This window comes from Aulonocara sp. 'chitande type north' Nkhata Bay, linkage group LG20 (assembly GCF_057382095.1).
Source record: "Aulonocara sp. 'chitande type north' Nkhata Bay isolate Kocher_YH1m ecotype deep benthic linkage group LG20, A_spYH_male_GT1.1, whole genome shotgun sequence".
In the NCBI taxonomy this organism is placed as follows: Eukaryota; Metazoa; Chordata; class Actinopteri; order Cichliformes; family Cichlidae; genus Aulonocara; species Aulonocara sp. 'chitande type north' Nkhata Bay.
In genome coordinates this window covers 16,401,695-16,428,889 of record NC_141363.1, presented here as the reverse complement: position 1 = coordinate 16,428,889, position 27,195 = coordinate 16,401,695, and the positions used below count along the sequence as shown (strand labels likewise).

Sequence of the window (27,195 nt, the reverse complement as noted above, 5' to 3'; positions counted from 1 at the left end):
TGGTCATATCATAAAAAGCACGTGCAATAACAGCAAATTTAATGACGACTCCATTCCACACCGCATTACCAGCTTCCCTTACCATTAGAACTGGAGGTCAGCAAACTCAGCGCTTAATGTTAGGTGGTACCACCTGTGTTGGTCACCCTCTAAACAGCTTTAAAACTGCAGCAACAGACACTGGAGTAGATCAGAACTCAGGTTTATTGATTACGTCACCAAATGCTTAGAAGATTACATCACAATATTATGTATAGAACCGTAGATCACTTTCATTTCTATGTATCTTACATTGAAAACTTTACAGTCTGTATTTTTTTTTTTCATTTACTGTATATATTTATATATATTTATATATTCCCTAGATTTAGGGAAGTAGACATCCATAGTTGCGAGGGAAGGAATGCTTTTCAAAAAATATTTAAATGCACTTTAAATAATTACATACATCCTTCTTTTAAAAAACAAGGCATGGAACAAACTCGAAATGATCCAGGATGCAGAGATGCTGGAGCCTCTGTGGATGCAAGTTTTGGTTTTGCTCTGTCAAACTAATGTGGAAGAGGGTCAACACTAAAGGGAGTTCTAGGCATCCAGTGCAAGTCGTTACACTGTGTCATGTTAATACCTGAACACACTGTAAAAAATAAAGATATGGACAACTCTAGTATTCTAGTCCAACTGATGGATGTGTGGAGGTTTTATGAGTCCACTGTACAGCCAGGAGAAGTCGACCCCAGTGTAAGGCTGACTGGGTCAACACACGAGGGAATGCACAGCAGAGGGAAGCAGCCAGTATATCAACCATCCGTACACTGTAAACCAGCAATTATCCAAACAATAACTAAAGAAAGTGAGCCAAATAAATATGTAAAATCTCATTGATAGGCAAGAGGTGACAAACGTGACGGGATGGCCGTGTCACACAGATCTCCCAATTAAAGAACGCTGATAGTGTTATAAGAGGCGCAGATGGGTTTTTCCTGCAGCTGTGAGGTTCAGCCTTTTCAACAACCTCCTTGATATTAACACAGATATGAGAGTTCAATAATGCTTCAGGATTGACATTAACACAAGGAACTTATTTTGATTAGATCACCTTTTTTTCTTTTCCCCAAACAGGCACAGGTGGCCAGATTTCATCTTTTACTAGAACAAATGCAAGGAAATCAAATTCAATGAGATTTTTCATTTCCTTTCAGCATATAGACATTTTTCTTTTTGTTTTAAAGTATTTAAAAAATTAGGCAGGAAAAAAAAAACGCTCAAAATCTGTGAAAGGGTTTGCAATAATATCAATAAATTATTTGTTTACAGTTTTTTCGAGATGAGAGTCAGGGGGATGATAAATGACTACAGTCAGCAGAGAGTGCCGGTCACAGTGCTGTTCATTTCCGAGATAAAGAGGACGGCCAGGGGTCCGGGCGAAGGCGTTTCTGGCTGCCGAGCGCAGCCAAAAACAGGAACACTCAATGCAGAGTCCCAGCAGGAAAGCTTGTCTTTATCAGCCATCTGTGATCCGATCCAATCAGAGGTATAGTGTCTCTCGGGAGCTGTGTCCACCTTCTCACCAGCACTCGCCGTTTCCCTATTCACCTGCCTTCTTAGGATGCGGGAGTCCGGGCCGGCGCGCCCTCTGGATGAGCAGCAGCGATGTGGAAGACGGAGCCGATGCGCAGGAAGAAGCGCCTGAGGACGGCCCGCAGCTCAGGGATCAGGTCAAACTGCATCATCTCACACAGGTGGGGGTAGTAGCAGGAAGCGTGAGGCTTGAACTGGAACAAACAGGAGAACATTTAACTAAAGACTAAATGACCAAAAAAACCAACCAAAAAAAAGTGTATTTGGAAAAATATACAAAAGGAGGGGTGGTTGCTGACCACTACGTTCACAGCAGGCTGTTTAATTAATATGTCGACAGTGATGCATGTTTGTTCCTGGTTTTTTCCTGCCTTTAACAACAATTTCACGGAATTATGAAACTTTCCCAAAACGCAAAGTAGGGATTGCATAAGAAAGCGGTGCCGGCCAATCCACTGTAACAATACTGGTCTAGTTTTTGTTGATGCAGTGGTTTGTTGGCTGGCTGCACGGCGCCAACATTTCCTACTACTTGTGGCTGCACGGTTCTGGTTTTGGTCTAAAATGACCTGGAAAGGCACCTCAAGTCATGCGCTGCCATGAATCGTTGTGCACATTCTCTAAATACATAATTCATATGTACTCACAAAAATGACATGAATTCAAAAGGATTGAACTAATAACATATTTTTGCTTGGGAAGAACTGATCTTTTTTTTGTACTTTTATTGTTATTCAATTCAGTGGGGAGGACGCAGCGTGAGTTGGAGTGTAGCACAGGTAAAGCTTTACTGAACAAATACTTTATCTAACACTAAACTACTACTAATACTCTTTCCCCAAGTTGTTACTATTGTGTATTTGGAGGTGTACTCTGTGTGTGTGTGTGTGTGTGTGTGTGCGTGCGTGCGTGCGTGCGTGCGTGCGTGTTCCTGCCTTGTCATCGGGCAGCCGCAGAGTCCTGGTGAGCAGCAGCAGCAGCAGGCTGTTCCAAGCCTCTCTGTGGCTCTCTGAGGTCAGACTGATGAAGTAGCCCAGAGCTTCATTACACACCCTGAGAGAGATGACACAACACAGACGCACATAGACGATTATGACAAACACAAAGCTGTCAGTATCAGCGTTGCTACACGAAACTGATTATCAATCCGCATCATCTTTATCGTAGAAGCAGCTATATCATGATGATAAACGTCTCACATGTGTGTTCTTGATGCAATACATGAGTCATCTCTTACAGCGACAAACACGACGAGGTGATATGTGCCCGGCTTTAGCGTGCCAATATATTACACGAAATGCGCACGCAGAGTACATTCATAAATTTATAATGAGGTATGAGCTGTGTGTCAAAACACAGGAACAAACAGCAGCGCTGCCCTTTCTGCCAGTGACACACTCGGTGCTTATTTATCCAAGGTTTAACATTTAACCGGTGATGACACACAGGAAACACTGTGAGAAAGTGCAGGAGAGTGCTTCACTCACAGCAGCAGGCGTGTCTGGATGTCAGGCCACGAGTCCTGCAGCTGAGGGTCCGAGTACATCCTGAACAAGATCCTGAGGCTGCAGGCCAGACTGCTGGTCTCCTGCTTCAGTAAGTTGGGCTTAGATTTCCCTTTAAACCCTGAAAGGTCACCAGAGAGATGACAGCTGTTAAAGCAGTAACAGAGGCTTGTAGTTAAGACGTGTTCACTGCATATCACGGTTTCCTCCACACTGCCTTTCCTTTCTGTATATCTATTGTTTATCAAAAAAAACAAAGGAAGTGAAAATAACACTGGGCTGGATATAACATTACTCTTCCCATAATTTACTGCTAGTTCTCCTCTATTTAATGTAAAGCTATAAACAAAGAACCTTCTGAACTCTAACGTGCACAGGACAGAGAATCCTGGGGGCTTTCCCTTGGTTTTTACCTGCCCTCCAGAGTGCCGTCCTCTGTTCGTTATTGGAGTTGAAGTCCTTAGCAAAGGTGTGTGACTCCAGCAGGCAGTCCAGCAGCTTGAAGAGGTGTGCGGACGTCATGTGTCTGTACATGCCCTGATCTGGACCCGACTCAGTCTCCGACTCCTCCAGAGCATCCCGCTGGCAGGAGGAAAAGACTTTAGCATATATGATTTTATAATAGTTTTAAAAATAAGGCTGTACAATGGGACACTGGTCATTTCTTGTCCCTAGGCCACTGGCGGCCTACTGAAACCATCTGGGACTACGTAGACACTTAATTGGATGAATTCGAGCTAACTACAAATTTTTAACAAAACAATTTTTTTCCTGAAACATTTGTCTGTGGCTGCTCCACCTTATATTAAAATTGTAAAGGTGAAGAGCAGTAATGCATTTTCACTCTCTTTTCTTTGGTTCACCTCTTCAGCTCATTCCGGGTTATGATTTTGTGATTACGCCAAAAAGTGACACATTGATAGAGTGGGTGAGGTGCCAAGCTTTACCTGCGCAGCAGCCATATTATCAGCATCCTCCTTCTTGCTGGTGGCTGGGTAGAAGACAATGTTGTCCACGGTCTGTATTAATTCAAGCTGCACGACACATTTGATCAGCAGGCCTGCAAACAGCCTCTGGTCTGAAACTCCTGCAGCAGAGAAAAGTATAAAGGTGTGGAGATATGAGCACTGGAATTCATGCTGCGATTATTCATTTTACAGATTGAATAAAAAAGCATGCGCTCGTGTGCTCACTGGCATTGCTTCTGCCTTTCCAGGTGTCGTCACTGGACATCTGGCTGTGTCCTCTCTCGGAGAGCGCTCGGTCGTAGCTGCTCTGTGACTGAGTGTCGAAATCAGCATCCTGGAAATGTACAGGAGCGACAAAATACACCATGAACACAGACACAGGTTAGTGTCTGATTTAGTGGAAACTGTGTGTAAAGGAGAGTTCTTTTCATTGGTTAAAAGTAAACTGTATGAAGCATGCGCAGAGCTGCTGCTGTGCATAGTCATCGTTTAGTCACAGGGTGAACTTGATGAGGTTTTTTGTTTCCTCTTACAAAGTGTTTTGCGTCAGCTGCTTCCTCATCCTGTCCAGCCGGTCGCCAAGTCAACAAACTGGTTTGGAAAGCAAAACAAAAAACCACAAACATGTGACAGCATAAACACAAGAGTAACTTTTACATACACCAAGTTGTGAATCCCCATTAACTCAGTGATGCCATCTTTGACACTTCAACTGAACTTGAGTATAGAGGACCAGCACTCACGCTTGAGGGCTGGTGTTTTGGAAGATCTCCAGCATACAGGAGCATGTGATGTCCCACACCTCAGGGCTGAACTTCTCCCCATTCAGGATCACCAGGTTCTCCAGGCAGTTTGTCCCGGACCGAGCCAGCTGCTCGTTGTCTGCAGAAAAGACAGAACAACTTCAGAACGCATGTGCTTCACACACACTGGTGCGCTGCCTGTCAAAACCTTAAAGCTGTGCATGAAGTAAAAACTGAGGAGAAAATTCTGCCCGCTCCAAGGTGAACCTGTGCGGCCTAAGAGGTTGACAACTGTAGTTTGAGCCTGGCTGGGGAGCTTTGTTTGCATCTCACCTCTTTATGTGCCACCATTTTTATGAGTTTTCTTTAATAAAAAATAAATAAATAAATAAAAAAAATCCCAAAATACAAAAAAGAAGACTCACTTTTATTTCATTTATTCATGTTCATACACATAACTGAAATATCACCTGCTCTAACTCTGGGCTGTGAACATAAAATTCTGAGTCTCTGTCCATTAGAGAGAAAAAAAACGCAAAACTATATTAATTCAAAACCATGTGATTTGCAGACTCTCTTTGGCACCTATGGATGCCTTTCAGCAGCTCTGCTAGTTTTCAGGCATCTTTCTGCAAGTCCTACTCTGACCCTTTACACTTTATGCCTCTGTAAAGTCTACTGTATCCCTGTTAAGTTGAAACTGCTAGCCATCCTCTTCCACTTATCCAATTCTGGGTCGCGGGATTTCTGGAGAGTCTATCCCAGCTGCTGTAGGGTGAGAAGCAGGCTACAGTCTTGACAGTCCTCGCTAACTGCATGTCACTGAACCCCCCACAGAGACACAGGGAGAACATGCAAACTCCACTGCCCTGACTTGAACCACTGACTTTGTTATGTGTCCACAGTGCTAACCACTATCCCAACACTATTTCCCAAAAAGCAGCAATCCCTTCAAGGTAAATTTTAATCATAGGGAAGAGAACAGAGACAGGGAACCTAATCTGATGAACAAGTGGCACATAGTGAATGGAGATTGTGTTGGTGTGGCCAAAATACACCTTGTGTCTTTTCTACTGTTCAGGAGAACTCAGAACTTTAACAGTAGAACTCATTACTGGTTGATAAAACTTGGAAGATGGATTGGTATTTGTATGCTTTAGGAGAGTTTTTTTCCTCATCAATAAAATAATCCAAAGAAAATAAATGTTGTTTCAGAGGGCAGAGATGTTCTGACCGCTTAGTATTCTTCCAACATGTGAGATATATCATCAGGACACCAGCCTGTACACCTAAAATAGAACAGGTGTTAGCGCTCTGCCTCATTTAAAGGTTGTTTGTCAGGACAGAGGCGTGTAATGAGCGATGACTATGATGAACACCTACCTTGCCTGACACACCACTGGAGTTGGGTGAAAATGTCAGCCAGTAGGATTTCACTGAGAGGCTCATAAAACTGTGTGAACACGTCACAGATGGCATACAGGGCATGGTTACACGTTGTCGTCATCCACTCAGTTTTCTGGAAGCAAACAATAGAGGAGCAGGGGTTTTTGTTTTTTTACTTTTTTTATTGCTTTAATTCCTCTGTACATAAATAGCTGAACAGCTGAAATCACACACAGCACTGACCTCTGTCTGCTGTTCGGGAAGCTTCATGTTGTCGAAGATGCGAAAGACAATTCGGAAGAGGTCGTGCCACCAGTGCTTCTCGAAGGTGTGACCGTAACTCTTCATAATCTCAAACATGACTGTGAGACCTCTGTCGGGAGAAACGGTAAACGTCAGTTTTACTGCATCATGGCGCAACCAGAACAGAACTGTTACTGTCTATAAAGTGCAAAAGATGCATTAAAACAGCTGATCCAACATTGTGAGTCTTTATGTAAAGGTCTGCAGTGTGACAAAGAATAATACTTGGCTTGGTTTGTTCCATTTAGCATTTATTTATACATCTAAAGTACTTTGCAAATATATGACCTCCATCTGATGGACAGTCTGACAGTCACATGTGTTCCTTCATGTTTCATCACATTACTTGAAAACTGTGTGGGTATTGTTCACTGGTAGGCTCAAGTTATCGAAAGAATAGAAGTCACTGGTGGAATGAGGCTCTATGTTTATTTGGTTATTTAAAAAAGAAAGAAAAGTACCCGATAGACTTCAAGGTTTGTCTGTATTCATGTGACAATCCTGGCAGTGTCTTGTGTGTTTTTGTAAGCCCAAAGAGCGAGTATTCAGCTCTGACTCCTGGAGGTTTGGGGTGGATCTGTTAGCTGTGCGTTACACCCTGAGCACTGTATTTTTAGTCTATATTTGTTTACCATTTGGAAAATGTATGACTGTGAAAAGCCTTGTTTCCTTAGCAACTAGCACACAGAGTATTGCATTGTAACCACTGAAAAACAGCCAGCTATATTAATTTTTTCTTTTTCTTTTTTGTATGACTGGGCTCGGTGTCGAGTTAAAGTGAGCATTTTATCTTCATGATCTCTGCACAGATTTATGGGTGCGTTTTATAGTTGGGTCAAACTCTACGACCTGGTGCGGACATCCAGCTTGCAGCGGTTGATGATGCAAGAAAGTTCAAACAGGATAGGGAACCAGCCGCGAACCCAAACCCGGTCGCCAGGGGCAACATTCATGTCGTCACTCGTGTATTCCCTCAGGGCCTGCACATGGACACAGCAGGAAGTCAAGAAATGAGGGGAAAAAAGGAAAAATAAAACAACAGAGTCAAGAACCAAAACTGGTGTTTTCCCAGCTCGGGCGGTGAGCACCTGTGGTCTGTCAGAGACGTATTTAGCACAGTGTCGGATGAGTCTGATGGCCTCCATGCTGGTGTCAGGAAAAGCCGCATTGCACACAAACTCTGACAGGCACTTCACTGCATCCTGGAAGGAGTCGATAGCAGCTGCAAAGTGCTCCCGGAAGGTGTTCACTGATAAAAGACAAAAGCATGCAAAGTAAGAATGATAAGGTCCTGATCTGAAATCCCTCTTCTCCAACTAAAGTCAAAGCAGCACTTACACCTCATGTCTCTGTCAGATGAGCACTTGGATGGTTAACATCCTGCTACCTTGTTATTATTATTGAGTAAACATACTCACAGACAATGTGGCCAGTGGTCTGGAAGGCCAACTCCACTATAGTCTCATCATGGTCCGACGCTGCCTGATGAAACACTGAGAAGATGTTCTTCCAGCCTGAACGGATGTTTGCCGCCTGGGAGTTTACCATCTGAGCCACACACCTGATCACCATGTCTCTGATAGTGGGGGATCTGAGGGGGGGGGTTAGAGCTGTTAGCCTCACAGCCAGTAAGCAAACTGCTACTCCTCTTTTATCCATAATATCTGATGAATATAAGAGGTTCATGTAAACCACTCTGAACCCTTCTTACTTCAATAACCTTTTATGAAAACGAGAAAGTACAGTTTCACATGACTCCATAGAAGCATTCGCTACCTGTTTTTCTTCATGATGTGCTCAAAAGGCCTCAGGAAATCTTTCTGGAAACGGAAGTTAGCCAGCTCTCCCTTCTCCAAGAACTTCATGGACAGCTGTCTTAGTGAGTCCACAGCAAAGATGGCAACATCCTCATTAGGGTTACAGCCCACCTACAAGGACACACCATAGATAGCTATCAGTTCAGTTCTGTTTTACAAAAATACTGATGGTGGCAAACACGACAGGACTGGCACCTGCTGCTGAACCCACCTACTTCAAGGTCTCATGTGTTGAGCATTTAGAGATGCTCTGCTGCAAACCTCGGTTGTAGCAAGTGGTTACGTTTGAGTTACTCTGGTCATTTTCTGACCGTTGACATCATCATCAAGGCATTTTTACCCAGAGAACTACCGCTCACTGGACATTTTCCTCTTTTTCAGCTTAAAACCCTAGAGACCACGCTGTCTGGCATCATCAACAATGCCCTGCTGAAAGCCACTTAAAATCACCTTTCTTCCCATTCTGATGCTGTGAATGTCGGCGGGTTATCTAAATCCACTGAGTTGCTGCCATGAGATTGCCTAGCTATTTGCATTAACGAGCAACTGAACAGGTGTACCTAATAAAGTGGCTGTGAGTGCAACTCTGAAGCAACAGATCTTAATATAATGACTGAGATTAGGGGGTAATATCAGTGCATAGTGTCATTAATGACAAATGTCAGTCTTGAAAACCGTCCTACCGAAAGACAACGTCATTGTCGGCACATTCTGTAGATACACAAAATTTGCAGGCAAACAACAAGAACTGTGGCGGTAATAAATTTGTGTCATCAAGGGTTCAATACAGGACAAAAGGCGGTGCACAGAATGATGGCAGCACCACCCAAAGGACACTTCAAGACAAGCCTTAAGGCTCTGCACTTGATAAACATTTTGAAATTCCAGCTCTGTGGATGCTTTGCGACACTGACCTTGTTGAAGTGGTCACCTATGACCTGCCAAATTCTGGACCACTGCAGCCTGATGCGGTTCATGTTGTAGTAGGAGATTTCCACAATCTTCTGCAGGCTGAACATCCTTGGCTGGTGTGCCGAGGCCAGCTCGTCCATGGACACCGCACACAGCCACCGCACAAAGTCCACTGGAAACAATTAAATGGGAAGGTGCTTTGAATTACTTTCTTTACATCAAACATGAAAAACCAAACGGGGATCATTTACACAGCAAAGTAAGACACACTCACCGATGGCATTTCCATCTAATCTGGTGGAACCAGTAAAGATCCTGCAAACATCAAAGTAGTTTTAACATTCAATCGTTATAATGGACAAATGATGTGTGTGTGCAGTGTCTGAAGACTCTGACTCACCTGTCTACAGCTACCACCACACTCTGAGAGCTGGTCTCTCCTACTGACTCCTGAATATGAGCCATTTGTCTCTTATCTTGACTTCCCACCAGGTTACCTGCAACAACAAAGACATTTAACACATACTTATATATACACACACACACGCACGCACAGGCAGCCCATAGACACACCAAAATATGTTTTAAAGACCCAGTTTGAATGCAGCATATGTTCTACATAATCCATTGTATCCTACCCAGGCCCAGGGGCATGAACTCCTCTGTGCCGGAGGGTAAGCCTTTGATGCCACCTTCCCTGTCCCGGACCACCCCTGAGATGTAGCGCGTCTTCACCCCTGTCCCAATCAACTGGGCAAGCTCCAGCTGACTAATACACCTCAAGATCTACAAAACAGGCATTAAAACAATAAAAATACACCATTATAGAGACATTTACGAAGAAACAGCCTACATGCAGACATTAAATTACATCTGTCGCTTGTTAAGAAATTTTAATTCGCACCTCATGCCAGGAGTTGCCCAGGTAGTTTCCATCAGTGTGGGCCACAGTGATCAGAGTCTTAATAGTGTCAATGTTCTTCTGCTTCATCTCTGTGATGCTGGAACTGGCTGTCAGGAGGGTGAATCTGGCCAAAGCCTGAACGTACGCATCTCGCTCCAACTGCAGACAGAAAGGGAGTGAACACATACTCGTGTTTTCACGCTGCCTGCACTGAATTGCTTCCAAAGGAAATATTAGAGATATGATCATACGTGAAATATAACCAGTTGGAACAGTTTTCTACAAACTGTGTGTAAACATGAGCAGACCTGCATACTGAAGATGCATGCGATCCTGATGGCACACCGAATGCCCTCCAGACACAGTGATGCTACCTCAGGGTCGTCGCAGTCCTGCAGGCCCACGCTGAATGCAGCCAGCAGTGGGGTCCATGCCAGCTGGAACACACACAAAGTATCATCTCATTTTACAAGTTGTATCAGTTTCTTACTTGTTATTAATTTCACAGTTCTCATCCTAGTTGCAATATTAGTGACAATGCTCCAGGGCATCGTCTGATATAATTTAAGGTGTTAAATATAAATCTGGCAAGAATCAGCACGGAAAGATGGTTGAAATCTGGTTTTCTGCTAGGTCACAGTAATGACAATGCGCTTCAACAAACAATTTTTGTGTCTTTATTGAACATTCTCAGTCCAGATGACTGATGTTTTCATTAAAGCTTCATTTTTGTTAATTAGGCCTTTCACCTCACTGAGCATTTTGCATTGTACCACCGGTGCTACCTTCGCTGTGTGCACACTTTCAGTGCAATCATGGAACTTCATTCTTTATTGATTAGATTGGCTTTGGCTGATGTTATAAGTCAACTGTTCCACATTTCATTTCCTAACTCAGCATGTGAATGCTTGAATGAATATTCCCACTGAGCAAGAACAACACGACAACTTTTCCTTGGTTATGCAAATGAGGAATCAATTAGAAATACCTTAAACATGGGCCTGACGTGCTCCAGGTGTGTAGCACTGAAGAAGGGCGCCTGAGCATGGCTGACCGCCTCCATTAGAGCTTTGGCGGTCTTCGCCATCTGTTCCATCTCCATGTTGTAGAGCAAACGACGCTGCTTCTCACTGGCCACACCTGATGGAAGGTCGACTTTAATGTTTCTGACTGATTAAAAATGCACAACAATAAAGCGTCACTACTGTTTCTACTATTTTGGTGAGTAATCCTGGAGTACTTACTCTGCTTGGTGGACTTTGGAGTGATTGAAAACTCTTTGCTCTCCTTCATGGCTATCTTCTTGCCTGCAATTTCATCATATATGGAGGACAGATACTCCTCTGGCAGGTCCTTACTGTCATTAATACCTCGGTTCATCTTAATGTACTGCTCTTTTGTCATTTTGTTCTTCACCTATGTAAACAAAGAAGATCAGGGCAGACAGTAGGAAGGGATTCATTAAAAGGAACATCTAATTGCATATAAACAGAACTTAACAACAACATAGACTATTTCTACTTTTCAGGGAACATTTGCAAAGCCTGTCACCGGTTACTAAAATGTAACATCAAAAATAATTTTCATGTAAATGAACAAGTTTCATCATATACATATCTGGAAGCAGTGACCTTAGAGGAAGTGCTTTCTAAAGATTCAGTCTGAATATTAGTGCAAAAGATACTTTAAGAATGATCATCCAGTTAGAGAATATCTATAAGAAAACATTAAATAGTCAGAATGTCAGATCAACAGAGTGACTGAAAAACTTGAAACTCGAAATAATAGAACCTTATTGTATATTTTAAACAATATTACGTTTTAGTGATTACACTGTGGTGGACTGTTTATGGCTGAAGTTAAAAAAAATAACTTTTTCGTCTGCAATTAGGGTATTTAAAAAAAAAAAAGAGTAAGTTATAGCAGATTCTGCAGGAAACACAATACACCTTTGTTTTCTTTGTCTGATGCTGTATTACAGTCTCTGGCTCTCAGTCTTCAGTCTGCATGCATCACTGCACACCATATTTCTCGCCTGCTTCTCTCAGAGTTTAAATTTCAAACCTAGTTTCCTCTGTTACGGCGGTCTGTCAGCAGCAATAATTTGGGGCGGTAGCTATTTAATGAAGGCAGCATTAAACCAGACACTGCCTGGCACAGCACCCACATTCATTTGAATGATGCTACTATAATGACACAACGGAGCTCTGCGAGCTAAAGGATTGGGCTCTGCTTGATGGGACAGCTCACAGTGACAGCTTGCTTGAGTTTTAAAATCTGGTCATGATCCTCTGTGCTTTGAATCCTGATAACATGTTAAAAATGTTGAGTAATGCTTCTTTTCTTCCATTTTCTCCACAGATAACCTTGCTGTCCTTCAATAAACAACAACACAAAACTGTCTCTTACTCCTCAGTGCCTACACAAGGGATCCAAGTCCTTAATGAACATTTACCACAAGCAGTTAAATTGACTGTGTGACAATGACTGGTGATAATATGAGTGCAAGGACACAAAAAGAATCAACAGTTCTCACCTGAGGACTATGCAGGTCTGTGGTGAGCATAATGATTGAGTATGCCAGCACGTACGCAGTGTCGGCACTGGCAAACAGAGTTTGTCTGCAAAGGAGGACGCATACCAACATTTAGTGGTTGCTCTGTTCTATTTAAATGCAAACTCCAGAAATAAACAGAAGTAAATCTTTCAAGCACAAATATATTGACAGCAACCCGTGACAGTAGTAGGAAACAGTGGCTCTTACCCCTGGTTACACTCCAGGTACCGAGCAGCAAACTTCTCCATCAGCCTGTCGATCTTCTGGGCCTCCCCTGGCAGCCTGAAGCCTTCCAAGAACATCCTAAGTGCAGAGACAAAGTCCCGGCCACAGAAATCCAGCTGGTCCACGTAGCAGTACATCACTTCTTTGTTGAACTTGATGTTCTCTCCCAGGAACTCGCCTACCTGCGTCTGTGGATGCACAGACGATGGGGATTTACTAACTTGAATTAAGAATGCAGCAATAAGTGTGCAAGTCTGTAAATCTGTGTAACCCTCACTGTGTCCAGTCTGTCTTCCTGGTGGAGGAACTGGGCGATATCCTCAGCTTTAGGACCCAGCATGCCCTGATCCTGCAGGTACTGGATACCACGCTTTGGCTTCTTGTTGAAGCTGCAGGAAAATAAAATTTAAAAAATCAACAAAACTTTTGAGTGGACAAGAACAAGGGGAAGTGCAAACATTGCACGCAGGTCCATTCGCATGTTAAACCACAAGCAGGCTGAGAAAAAGAGCTCACAGTTCAATGCCGTGCTCAATGATGTCCTTCTGCTGTTTTATGACCTCGTACTGCTCTGGGTGGTCTGCCTGGGATACAGCAACACTGGAAGAGATGGTAGAATCCAGCGAGCTGATGCTGTCCCGACGTCCCGCCAGCTGCTCTGGGAGCTTCAGCTCGGCCCCCTCGCTATCAGACGGATGCTCCTGACCTGCAAACCCAACGCACAAGAATAAATGCATCTAAACTACCCACTCTGATTTTCATTATTACTACATTCACTTTGGAAAAAACACTTACCCAAGTTAGCTTGAAGGTTTGGATTGACATACATGTCTTTGCTCCACTCCACCATACATTTAAGGATGGACACCAGACACTCCAAACCCTTTTTACGTAGACTCAGCTCCTGTGGAACAATACAAGCTCATGATTATGGTCACACGCTCATATAATATGGCCTGCAATGCTATAGCTAAATCCTATAGACCGGACACACCCAAGTCCAGAGGATAAAGCTTCTGGGTCTGAAATACCTGCAATTTTACTAATGGCCAGCAGGGGACAAATCAAGCTGTGAATACAGTCTTTGAGAAACTGAACCTACTTTTCACTTGATCCATTACATCGCCATGGGTGCCATCTATGGGCTACATCCTTCTTCTCTAATAACACTATGGCTCTGCCTCCTTACAACTACAATTTTTAATAACTAGGCTGTTAAACATAACTCTGAAACACTCAGGTGTTGCTAAGCAGAGAGATCCTACTTTGGCACAGATTATCCTAATGAAATGCAACACAGTGCACACATACCTGCAGGGGTGTCATCCCGAGCTCCTGACCACTCCTGCCCTGAGCGATCTTGGACAGATCATTGACAAGACGCTCAAAAATGTTGGCAGCATTCAGGTCACAGTCGTAGTTTACATATATGTCAACAACACACTGAGCATCTGGGAGAAAGGCAAAACGAATTAAGAAAAACATTTCAAAAAGGTTTTTATGTCATATGTCTTGAAAAATTCTGGACTGCCTTGAGCAACCCCTCGCTACAATAAAATGCTTAAACTAATGCTGTGCTAAATTCATTAGTGCCAACTGAAATAGCAGCTAAATTTCTGCATTTGATGAAAAGGTAACAAAAACCCAGAGAATGGCAAATCATCATTTATCAAGGCTATTTTGAGACTTGCATTTCTGCTACCACTTCCTACTGCTCTCTGCAGTTACAGAAATGTCAAGCCTGTGCTCTTGTTAATAAGCGACTTTCAACTACATCTTAGTCATAGAACTTAAGTATAATGAACTTGTATCAGTGGACCTGTACCTGCACAGATGCGTGTTAGCGTCTGGATAACCATCCACTTGTGCTCAAAGGAGCTGGTCGACGTCTCCAGGATGGTCAAAAAGATCTCTCGGAAAAACACCTGAATCGAGGAGAATGAGATACTCAGGCTTTAAAGATATAGCACCTGCTGTGGACAAATGTCCTTCAAGGTGATTAAATTAACTTTTAAATGAAGATTTTTTGTGCCAATCGACTCAATCCAGGAGACAATGCATATTACTATCCAAGTGTTTTACCTCAATCTGCATCTTCAAGTGGACTTTGAAGTGGGAAAGCAGGGTGAGGAAGATGGCCAATGAGAGTTCGAAGACCTCAGGTACAGAGGAGACGCCATTTTTGGACAGTGCCACACACAGATACTGCTTGATGGCATTCACAAACATCTCGTGGGTGCGAAACACTGGCCCGGCGCCCTGCAGCACGGAGAGCAGCAGCTGCAAGGAGACAATCTTGGACCGCAACTCATGAGACCTGCAGATTAGAGGAAGGGTAAAGACACAAGTTCATACACGTAAACGATGTATAGTTTAGGGGTTCATCTCAACCTGGTATTTGATAAAGGCTAGGACGCCTTCTCTTTAATCTACCTGGGCTCATTTTACTCTGCCCTATTCACACTGACTGGCCCAGCAACTAATGTTACAGTAATTAGAGAAGACAGGGTCACAGCAGGATGGAAAAGGGTAAGTTCACTCTGCAGAAGCCAGAGGCGGTGATATTTTTCTGGGCAAACTACAGTGTGGCAAGTAGATGCTAAATAAAGTGTCAGGGCAGGGGATCTAATGATATCATCATGGGGATTACATAAACTTAAAATTCATAATCAAGCATCCAGGTTAAGTTAAAATATTATGTGACAATGTCAGTCAAGTCATAAAAATGACTCACTTTGGGTCTGGAGGGCCATCAGCAAGGGGCTTCATGGAAAGCTTACACAGAGAGCGGAACACCAGAAATGCATCTTTTTGCAGGATGTGAGAGAAGCGAGCAGCGTTGTGGGGTCCCTGCAGGCCCTCAGCATCCTGAGACAGATGAAGAGAGTTAATCACACTCTATACCATACCTTAAAGGCAACAAAATCTCTAATTGGTCTAGCCTCAAGCCTTTATATACTAAAAGAGGCTCAAAGCAGAGCACAAGATGCTACATTAATGTTTTAAATGATAGCTTCATTTAGGGAACAACTTTAAAACAAAGCTCCAAAAGCGGAATCGAACTGAAACATAATAAAATCCCAAAGTCGAGAAAAGGGCCCAAGAAGCTTTAAGAAGATGTAAATGCACACATGGAGGTTCCAATTTAGTTTGTTTCAGTCACACTGCTTAACTTTTTTTCCTGAATTAAGAAATATGCTATTCACTCGGATTTTAAGCGAGACTGCACACTACTAATGAACATCTGATGACACTGACACTGCTCACCAGCATGTCTGTGGAGGACAGTGAAGACCGGTCCTCGATGATACCATTCATCTGCTGACCTTCTGTTCTGACTCTGGGGGGAGCCACCTCTGTCTGCTCAGTGGCAGGGTGCGGTGGGTGCTCGCCTCCTGGAGAAGAAGCCAGAACAGACGTTTTCAGGTCATTGCAATGACAACTGAGCAGACTGTGAAGAACAGAAGATGCAGGATACACTAAAAAGAGAATAGGAATATTAGAGGAGTATCCCACCTGCTCCAACATGGGTCTGTGTTGGCTGTTGCTCTCCCTTCTCTGCTGGGTTCGAGTTGCTCTCTGGTTTGTCCCCTTCGTCACCTTGCTGAGCTGCTGTGGGAGAAGTCTCAGCACCCTCCTCCTCAAACACTGAATCTGACATAAAGAGATAACTGAATTTATAGATTCAAAGGTTCAAGAAGCTAATCTGTTTGAATCATTGAGGATTTTCTTGAAGTGCTTCTTAGATTTGACTTTTATTACACAAACCTGTTGATGGTGTGACCTGCTCTGCTTCTCCATTAGGTGGAGTATTTTCACTCTCGACTTCTCCATTGACTGACGGTGTGTCTGGCTCTTGGTCCTGGTCCAGATCAGGGGCTGGAGATGGGTGTGTGGAGCTGCTGGTATTGGTGGTGAGATCTGGAGTACTCGCTGCCGGGGATGGGGAGTTCTGTGGCTCAGGAGTTGACGTATGGTCAGACCGGGGGGAGCCAGACCTCCGGCTGCTTGGGACAGGAGATGGATTTTGCTGGGGCAAACGTAGGCGCTCCTTCTCCTGCTCCTGAGCCTCCAAAGCCTGTGGAGGAGGGAGACGATGAAGGGACTCCCTACAGTGACACAAGCTTATCAATCCTCGGGTTGGATAAGCTAAGACATTTAGACATTTTGACACAGAGTAACTGTTGCAACAGTCTCAGGTGGTCGAGTCTAAATGCATTGAATGTAGTGTTATCAAAGTAGATGTGACATTTTATTTATTTATATATATATTTAATATTCATATTTATTGTTTATTTTGTCTGTCTGCCACAAGTAGGACAAATGAATGCTTGGGTAATGGTATAAGTCTTGGTCGTGTTTTTCTGGCCAGTACAGTGGTGTAGCGGTTTGCGCCGTCCCCTCACAGCGACCATGTTCAAATCTCCTGGCTGCGCTCAGTTTTCATGTTCTCCCTGTGACTGCAGTTTAATGGATCTGAGGTAGTTAAAGTGGATAAATAAAATACTCTACACTGTGGCTTGTAGTCTGAAGTGCTTTGAGTGGTCAATAAGGCCAGAAAAGTGCTATATAATTTCCTGTCCAATGAGCAGCTAATTGGAAGCTAATTATTACAGACTAATTACTGTTCCTGCCTGAGACAGGACAAGGTTACAGCTGTTTACAGCTCATTAGGTACACATGGCTTAACTGTACGGACTCTGGTTACTACTGCAGGTAAGGCTGAGGCTTCTATAATCAAAACTGTGATGGCGACTTATTTTCAGTGAATCCAACACTAATCAGTACAGTGATCCTTTAAGCAAGCACACAGTGCCCTACACTGTTTAACAGAGACTTTACTTTTTGAACAATAAGATTAGAACTTCAGGCTGCAACTGTTTTATGATGAGCAGCAGCGCTTTGTAACAGTGTTAGACTGACAGCCTGGTTTTCCATGCGGGTGAAGATAACGTTGAGCATCTGGGTGAGGGTGGCCTTGGCCGTGGTCTGGTTGATGAGGTTGCGGCTGGCCAGGTAGATGTTGTAGCAGGTCCTGACGGTGAGGAGGACTGTGCCCTCGTGGATCTCAATGTGCGGGGAGGTGACCGTTGTCAGCAGGGCCTGCACAGACAGAAGAGGAAGTTGAGACTTATCACACAGGATGTCTTATTCAGACCATGCTGCTGAATCATCGCTGGACTTCCCTACTACAGCTTCTCTACTCGTCTCCTCCATATTTGGTGCAGAATTAAAATCTTTAAAGGCAGTTTCACTTGATCAGTGTAAATGGGCTGTAATGACGGTCAAGGCTCCTTCTACAGTTTATGCAAACAGATGCTGATAATCTGTCCTATAAACCTTTTGTCAACAGTGATGAAACAGATTCCTTCTTACAGTAGACTTTGTCCTTTATGACCAACCAGGATGTTTATTTCAGGAGGTGGGCGGAACCTCAACAAGCAGCAGCAATGATAACCTACCATCTAAAACGCAAATATTAAGAAAGATGAGAAAATATAAAATGATGTGTGACATATCATGGGTGAGCTGACATCATCTTTCCTATAACAACGGTCCAGATACATAAGTTTAAAAAATATAATGACAGACATCTGACAGTGTTTAAATAAGCTAGGGGAAACTTGGAACAGCAGGTATTCTATTCATCTTTGTCTTTTCTTTGATCCTGAAATGATGAAGACACAAATGTGTCTGCAGTTTTACCCCAATAACCAATCCTCTCTTACTCCTAACTCACATTAGAGACACAGCATAGAGAAAGAAGCCTTTGAGCTTGGCGGTCTGGGCTCTGACATGTTAGTAAACAACAACAACGACAGCTGGATGATCTGAAGGCTGCCAGATGTGAGGTGAAGCACTGGGTATACCTTGATGATCTGTAGCTGGACTCCCTCATCGGTTTGTGGTCCCTGGAAGCAGTTGCAGATGGTTTCCACCAGTCGGTCGATCAGCCTCTTCCCAGGAGTTCTGCTGTCCGGAGCGTTGCCTGTGATGTGGCCGTAAGCAATCAGCTTCTGCAGTGGCGAGAGAGAGTGTGTGGGTCAGGGCGGCAGGGTGTGGAATGCTAGAGTTAGTGTTATTCCCCTTTTGGATACAGTGTTGTCCAAAAGTCTTGAGCCACCCCTCATTGGGAAATGGGTGCAAGGACTCATTGAAATAGTATGCAAATATAAATGAAAAGTTATATGTGGGACTTTTGACCAAAACTGAACTAAAGACAAATAAAAGAAAAAAAAAAGAAAATTGTGGAATTTAAAAATCTATCCTGACAGCGGGGCACAAACGAATGTAGTTTTTCTTTTGCTAAATGATTAAAATATTCACAAACGGATTTAATCATTTATTATGAAAGCACGAAGTGCAGTTGTGCTAGAAATGATAATTATTTGTTTTCAAAATCTACTTTTTTCCTACTGTCTTTTTTTTCTAAATACCAAAAACACCAAAACTACAACGTTACCCCATCAATTGGGTTGCCAATAGGTAGATATAGCGCGTCGCTCTGTAATGCAGACATATCCATCTATCCATCTCTCATTTAACCATTAATTTATCATGAATTGAACAGTTCGATCCCTATATGGACCTTTATGTAGCCACCTCTTTATACAAACCACTGGTATATGGACGGATGAACAGACATCAACCCAGGTCTGTTCATCCTTTCCTCAGTAACGCTCCAAATACATTTGAAAATGACTGAAGCTATGAATGTTTACAACTGAAAGAGATCTACACACACTTTGAACTCTAAACTATATATAAATATAGATCAGAGATCCTGTGTCAAATGTGAGCTGTGGAGAATCTGGAATTTCCCCTGGGATCAATAAAGTACCAGTTTATCTAGCAAAATGCCTTTCTCTCTCAAAATCTGTCTGTGTTCATTAAGCACTTCTATATCTACACGTTACTGTCCACAATTTAATTTGAATGTAGCAATTAAGAACCTGTGTAACAAACAAACAGGTGTTCTTTACTGATCAATAAGCAGTAAACCTCAGTATGTACGAGCAGTGTACGAGTGAAGGGTCATATTTTGGACAACCATGAGCCCAAATACCTCACATGATGTTAGCACCTCAATAACTCAGAGCACATAACAAGTTTAAAGAAAAAGAAAAAGAAAGGAAGTCTGTGTTTGCTTGCTTAGGCTGTTGCAAGTCAGTACCTTTGTTCCACAAAAGCAGAGTAAACGTACTTCACAGGTTACAGCTGGCACAACAATACAAGTGTAGCTACTATGAAAATCTCCTGACATCTCCGATTGTGGCTCAAGAGTTGGGAGTTCGCCTTGGGAGTTCGAGCCCCGGCTTGGACAGTCTCGGTCGTTGAGTCCTTGGGCGAGACACTTCACCCGTTGCCTACTGGTGGTCAGAGGGCCCGGTGGCGCCAGTGTCCGGCAGCCTCGCCATTGTAGCCAGGGTGGCTGTGGCTACAATGTAGCTTGCCATCACCAGTGTGTGAATGTATGTGTGAATGGGTGGATGACTGGTTCTGTAAAGCGCTTTGGGGTCCTTAGAGACTAGTAAAAGCGCTATACAAATACCATGCCATCTCCGTGGCACATGTGCATGTGTGCGTGGAATGCAGAGCCATTGTTCTGCGTAAATGTCAGACAGGTGTTTCAAGATTTTACCTTGCAACCTCCAGTTGGGTTATATAATCATTAAAAAAACCTTGCTGTGTTTTACTTACTGAATGCATAAGCACAAGAAGAGTGAGAGTGACAGGTGTTTGTGTGTGTGAGTGTGCGAGAGAGAGTGAACTTTAACCTGCAGACAATCCAAAGAGGTGCTAACTATCCGGGGGGACTTAGACTGACACGCCAACTCAAAAGGGAGCACATATTTATCAGCCTCGATGTAGTTGGCTCTGGGCGGGACCACGGTACCATCCCTGGAGGAAGGAAAGGAGAGCAAACAGCTGAGAGACCTGGCAAAGCTGCATCAAGAGCAGATTTCTATACACGCAATGTATAGAGTGTAAGCTGTGTAAGCTGGAGATCCTCAACTTCATGATAATGACACAGATTATGTGAATAATTCAAATGTTATGTCAAATCTCTTATTCTGCAGTCCTATTATCATAGTCCAGAACTCTCACAGCACAACGACATTCAGTCGAACAGGTGGCTCGTCTACGGCAGAAGGCACATTGCATTGCAAACACTATCCCATAATCTAAATAAAAATAGAATGCAATGATTTCTAAATCATTCAAACTCTATATTTAAAAAAAGCTGCAAAAAAGACATCATATCAAACACACAACAAGGATTTTATTTGTTGTCCCAACACACCCTTGCTCTGAATTTCATGTCAGCAATATGTTTCAATAAACTGAGACGGAGCCATTAAAGGACTGGACAAGTTCCACAGATCTTTAGAAAAAAACTTCCCTGATGGAGTAATTGTGTTAACTGCAATAAGTAAACTGATTAGGTATAAAGACAGGATCCCACAAAGGCTGATTCATTTAAAAGTAAATACAGAGGGAGATCCAATGCTCCACGTATTTACTGCTAAATTAAAGTAAACGTTTCTTTATGGATTTTCTCGTCTACAGTGCAAAATATTAACAACAGATTCAAAGAATCCAAAGAAGTCTGTTAGCAACAATATTAAATTGCTGTGACCTTGTAGGTCAGAAATCCTGCAGTGGAAATCACAACATGGACTCTTTTTGAAAATGAACATGGCTGCAGGCTTTTCCAGAAAGTAAAACAGAAATGTTGGCTGAGCTACTTTGAGACAAACAGGACAAAATAGTAAACCATCCTGTGATCTGATCAATCAATGTGGAGGTTATTTTTCAAAATGATGGAGTGCAGTTGAATTAATCCTGAACAACTGAGGAGCTGAAAGTCTGTACCAAGCAAAAACTGGAAAACAACTGGTCACTTCCCATATTTCTTTCAATAAAATGTCATCTTTTAACATTTGATATGTTGCCTTTTTACCATAAGGAATAGATTTTTTAAATACATTGTTTACAAGCAGTCCTACTATTGCAGTCAAATCACAATGAAATTCACAAGCAATCCTTATTTCAAGTTCTTACCCAAAATACCAAGAAGAAGGAAAAAAACTTTCAGAGAAAAAGAAAGCTTTGTATTTAGGAATACTCACTTTTGTTTCTCCAATTCTTCCTTGATTTCATCTGTTAGAGGAAAGCACAGGAGATTAAATGTTACTGAGGTCTGAACGCTCTGCAGCACACTGCTGCCACACCACACCACACCGCTGCGTGCCACAGCACATAAGTGTGACTCTTGATCCAGGGGTTACTAAGTTGAGCATAAATTGTAGTAGCATTATATGCTACACACAGGAAATTAGTATGTGCAACACTCACTACAAATGTCATAATCACTATTCTAGACTAATATACTTTAAATGGTGACAAAAACATGTGATTCTCCTTCCTTTTCACACAGTAAGAATGTGATGTGAGGTCAGTTCATTCCTCCAAAGTGTATAAATTAGTACTACACATAAATATATAAAAAGGTATGAATAATACTCACACGCTTTTTTAGTCACGTGGCTGCTGCTGACAACGTTCGTCTCTTTCAGCATACCTAGTTCATCATTAAATACAGTACCGTGCAAAAGTTTTGAGCCACCACTGAACCCTTTGTTTGTTAAGACACTTAACACTGACCAGTGACTTATTCAAGCATAAGAAGGCACCTAACTCAAGGGATGAACTAGCTTTTTGTCTACACATGACAACTTAGCAAAGAACCGGTTTTAAATTGGACCAAAAACACAATTTGTTTTCATTTCTTTAGGGGAATCTATGAAAAATGCCAATGATACCACAGTTTGACAGACATAAAGAATTATTGCACCAACAATGGAATTCCCACAGAACTATAACCCAAAAACTTTGCATATTTCACCATGTTGTGCATTGTGTCCTTAAAGGATTTGAGGAAAGTTGACAAGTAGAAGACAAAAGAAGTGGGAGGGCTAAAAAATAAACAGTATCTGACAATAATGTCCTTAAGAAAATGAGAAATTGCAGCACAGACCTGACACAAGACCTGAGAGATACACCTGACCCCAACCCTTCAGTTAATCCACCTACTGTTTGCTGAAGCCTCATTAGAATTGGTTTAAGTGGAAAAGGCTGCCAAATTACCCATATCAGGACAGAAAAACAAACAATGGAACACTATCAGTCACAGACTGGCCTCCACAAAACCCGACCTAAACATTATTTTCGGAATGTGGGATGATCTTGACAGAGAAGAGATCAAAAGGCAGCCAACATCCAAAGAAGAGCTTAGGAATACGCTTCAAGAAGCCTGGACAATTATTCCCAAAGACTGGTTAGAGAAATGCCAAGAAAGCTCGTCTAAGAGAGTTGAGAGAGCGTGGAAAAATAAAGATGGTCATAGCAAATAGTGACTTTTAAGCTCATGAGAGTTGCACAAACTCTGTTTCCACCTTATATCCTGTAGTTTTCATTTATGTTTGTGTAAGTTTAAATAAATTGCTGCACCCATTTCCCATGCAAAACAAAGAAATGAGGGGTGGCTCGAGACTTTTGCACAGTACTGTATAAACTAATGCAAGACAGCTTAGCTTTCTGAACAAGGTATTTGTGGCAGTGAGGGAGAAAAAACTGAGGTATTCATGAGACTTGCCTAAGGCCACATTGACTGAATATCGGGAACACACTAAACACAGCCGTGAGGCGTTGAGGGAACACGTGTTGTGTTCAAGTGTCACATATGAGAGTCAAACACGGACAGAGAGCACACAGAGCAGCCCCGCCTCGCCCACCACCACTCAAACACGTCCTTAAACTGCCTGCACCCTAATATTGTGGCACAAGTTGTTTCCCCAATTTCTCAATGATCTAACAAAAAAAAAACCCGACAGAGACAAGCACCTTAGAAAGCAACACCACACTCCGGGCAGCTTTTAATGTCTTTAAGTCCAATAAGACACTGGTCGCTGACTGTCACACAAACAGGCAGAGCAGTCTGAGCTGAAATACACACAGCAGTGCCGTAATTAAGTAAACAGCTCGGCGTGTGCAACACTATCTGTGACTGGGTTGAATGGAAAAGAACGAACGTCAGAATATCCTGGAGTTAGGTAGCGTGTGTGCGTGTAGAGCCGGACCAGGCTGTCTGGCTAGTTGACAGTGCTACGTACAACACAGGGATTGGTCTGTTTAACTAGCTAACCTAGCTACAACTAGCTAACGTCAGTTAGCTACGTTAGCATGTTACCCTGCCGATGCCCGTTTAGAATGCGGCTGTGGCCGGATATCAACATAACAAAGGTTATAATTGGGAGTGAGAATGGTGTCAACACATAATTATATGTCTGTAAACATCAACGGGGAACCAAACAGGCGATAAAGGCCATTCAGTTGCTAACGCTAGCTAACTGGGTATCTCTACCATAAAGGCAGACCTCAGAGCGAAATGTTTCAATGAAACGCGACAGAAACATAAGGCTCGGCGAGCCAATGTTCATAACAAACCCACTTACCTAGCGCCACCTGGCAGGCTTTACGCAGCTGGCTGTGCTGGCTCCTCTTCACCTCCTTATCCGAGAGGATTTTCTCCAGCGCCCTGGACAGAAACATGCTCTTGGTTTTGCTGTTTTCTGCCTTCGACTGCGAGTACTGCTGCTGCTGCGGTGGCCGGTGTTGTTGCATCTCTCGATCTTGTTGCCGCTCCTCTCTCAGGCCGTCATCTTCGGCCTGGTCCTGCGAATTAGCAGGTGACAAGGAAAAGCTAATGAAAACCAGGCTATCACAGTACGTCCAGTAGAGCTGCTACCTCAACTCAGCGCCGCCATGCTGGGTACACGTCATGTCACATCACGTGATTCTCAGCTGTGTGGATTTTGACAACGGCACCTCAGGTAATCGCTCAAACCTAGTTAAATAGAGTTATATCAATGGAAGAAAAATGTATATTGTTCGAATCAGACATAATAAATGATAAACATTCCGTTTTCAAAGACTTCGAGTTCTGTAACTTAAGTTAAAATACTCATTTTAATGTTGAATATTAAGCTCGCTCACGTCCTGGAATATCCTGCAGATGGCGCCCAAACTCCACAAAGTATTTATATGAATGCTACTCAGTTCATCTACCGCACATACTACCTGAAAAGCAGGTCAGTGGCATCTTCAGGATTTTTTTTTTTTTTTTTTTTTTTTAAATTGGAGCAGCACAGGAGGGAACAAGAACCAAGCAGGATGTAACAGCAACTGAATTTTTAATAAGACCTGCTTGCAAATTGGTTAAAAATTCAGCCACTTGTAACAGTTTTTATTTGTAGACAGACCCCCAGCTTCCATAACCTTGATTTAGGCCGCAACAAAATCCAACCACTGACTATTGCTACATATTAGTTTATTTTATATTTTATCCAGTTCCTCCAATCAGCAGTTACAGGTATATATATATAGATAAATAAAAGCATCAATATGAAAATACTGACAGACAATCTTCATTACAAGTCTAAAACATAGAATTTATCTGGCAAGCAACAATCATTGCTCGATCACTTAAAAAATTTCTGACAGAGTAAAACATTTAGCCTGTTTCAAGGTTGCTTTAATACATGTTTTTATTCCACAGAAATCATAATTCACAGTATGAAAAAAAAACAAAAACAATAATGGTGTCATGTCTTGCACAGACTCTCCTGTTGCTTCAGCCAGAACCGTAAAATCACCTACTGAAATCATCTCTAATGGACAATAAAAATCTACTGTACCGTGAGATTTATGACCAAAAACAACAATCACAGATAAACAATATATCAGTTATAAAAATAAAGTCATAAAATGTGTACAAAGAAAGAAAAATATGCCGACATCTGATTAGAGAATAAATAAAAATGTTGCTGTGGTTACAATCCCAGTGTCCTGTGGTAAAAGTAGAGGAAATAAATTAACAGTGACTTCTAAAAGCCTTCCATCCAAAGTACGACTCATCGCTGTGCTTTAAGATCGGGAATGAAAGAAGACAAGTCCCACCAGCATGTGCTGTACCATAAAAAGGCCCAAAACACAGTACCTTACACATAAGTTACAATAAACAAGTGGGTGGTTATACACAACCTGTGTGAAGGTTTCTAGTCAATGATTCACTGTGTAATAAACAATAAACAGAGCTATAAATGATAAACATTAGTGCAGTGGTGTTTCACTGGAAGTGCAGTGTGTGCCAGCCATGATATTGTGGGTGAGATAAAATCCATGCTAAAGTCAGGGTTAAAACTTTTAACAGGAAAAAAAAAATCAATGAAAGAAATAATAGACCATCTGCTCTCACTTCAGGGAGGCAGCAGCTTGTAATGGTAATGGTGGATCTATAGTGTGCTTTCAATAAATGTTGTGGATCTGCTTTATGAACAGGAACTGTGAGAGTTACTTCTTCACTCAGACATTGTGAAATGTCTGAGTGAATTCAAACTGAATGGTAGAAAAAAATCAAAGTAAACGGACGTTCATTACAGACAAGAAATCATCCTACTGAAACCACAAAAATGCAGGTCAGGGCCAAGATATTCTGTACACAAGCCAGCCCTGCCTCACCTTTATCAAATACAGAGAGTGAATCAGCTTTTGCCTTGCGTGTGTGTTTGTTTCACCGTGACTCAGTCCTACAAGGGCGTACTTTGGAACCAGGAAGTTTTTCACTTCTGACTATGTGAGCCATTCATTTTAACCCACTCCTTCATGTCAGCCTCTGTCAGTGCGCCCCAGGGCAGCTGCGGCTACAATGTAGCTTGCCATCACCAGTGTGTGAATGTGTGTGTGAATGGGTGGATGACTGGTTGTGTAAAGTGCTTTGGGGTCCTTAGTAGCCACTGTAAAGACAGTTGTTAAGTTACATTATCTTAAGTGATTAACTGAATTCAATAATAATACAATGAAAAGCAAGACATGTTGCAATGAGACGGCACTGAGATTAGATGTACTGAGTTATGGTCCAAAAAGAAGGAAGAGGGGAACACTATTGCAAACTAAATTAAAAATCCCATTCACATCGTTTCTTCTGTATACATGCAGCAGGGGAAATAGCCCTTGTCGTGATAAGCAAAAGTTCAATATGAATGAAATACAACAGGGAAATTAACTAGAAGATTTCCTAGTCCAACAACTTCTAACTGGTCAAATAAAAAACAGCACTGTCACTTGCGGGATCCAAGTATTAATAATAATAATAATAATAATAAAGACAGGATAGGAAAAGCCCAAGGACAAGATGTGCAAATATTTATCAAAATCACCAATCTTTCATT

General features: G+C 42.4%; 1 protein-coding gene across 1 annotated transcript; it reads right to left on the bottom strand.

The window, feature by feature from the left end:
• Window positions 1-34: 34 nt before the first annotated feature.
• On the bottom strand, window positions 35-24,756 carry arfgef2 (ADP-ribosylation factor guanine nucleotide-exchange factor 2 (brefeldin A-inhibited)). The gene is made up of 39 exons (XM_086277807.1): window positions 24,421-24,756; window positions 22,036-22,066; window positions 20,680-20,803; window positions 18,772-18,918; window positions 17,825-18,004; window positions 16,670-16,979; window positions 16,418-16,555; window positions 16,169-16,296; window positions 15,636-15,769; window positions 14,984-15,218; window positions 14,727-14,826; window positions 14,213-14,352; window positions 13,697-13,805; window positions 13,418-13,607; window positions 13,179-13,290; window positions 12,884-13,089; window positions 12,656-12,740; window positions 11,364-11,535; window positions 11,108-11,259; window positions 10,428-10,556; window positions 10,120-10,278; window positions 9,854-10,001; window positions 9,616-9,712; window positions 9,490-9,530; window positions 9,218-9,387; window positions 8,263-8,414; window positions 7,905-8,077; window positions 7,575-7,735; window positions 7,336-7,466; window positions 6,427-6,556; window positions 6,181-6,316; window positions 4,798-4,936; window positions 4,588-4,645; window positions 4,280-4,388; window positions 4,034-4,173; window positions 3,500-3,668; window positions 3,069-3,207; window positions 2,517-2,634; window positions 35-1,775 (listed from the first exon to the last, which is right to left on the bottom strand). Exons 1-39 carry the CDS (start codon window positions 24,587-24,589, stop codon window positions 1,605-1,607), a joined length of 5,532 nt encoding a protein of 1,843 aa, XP_086133933.1. The 5' UTR covers window positions 24,590-24,756; the 3' UTR covers window positions 35-1,604.
• Window positions 24,757-27,195: the final 2,439 nt, after the last annotated feature.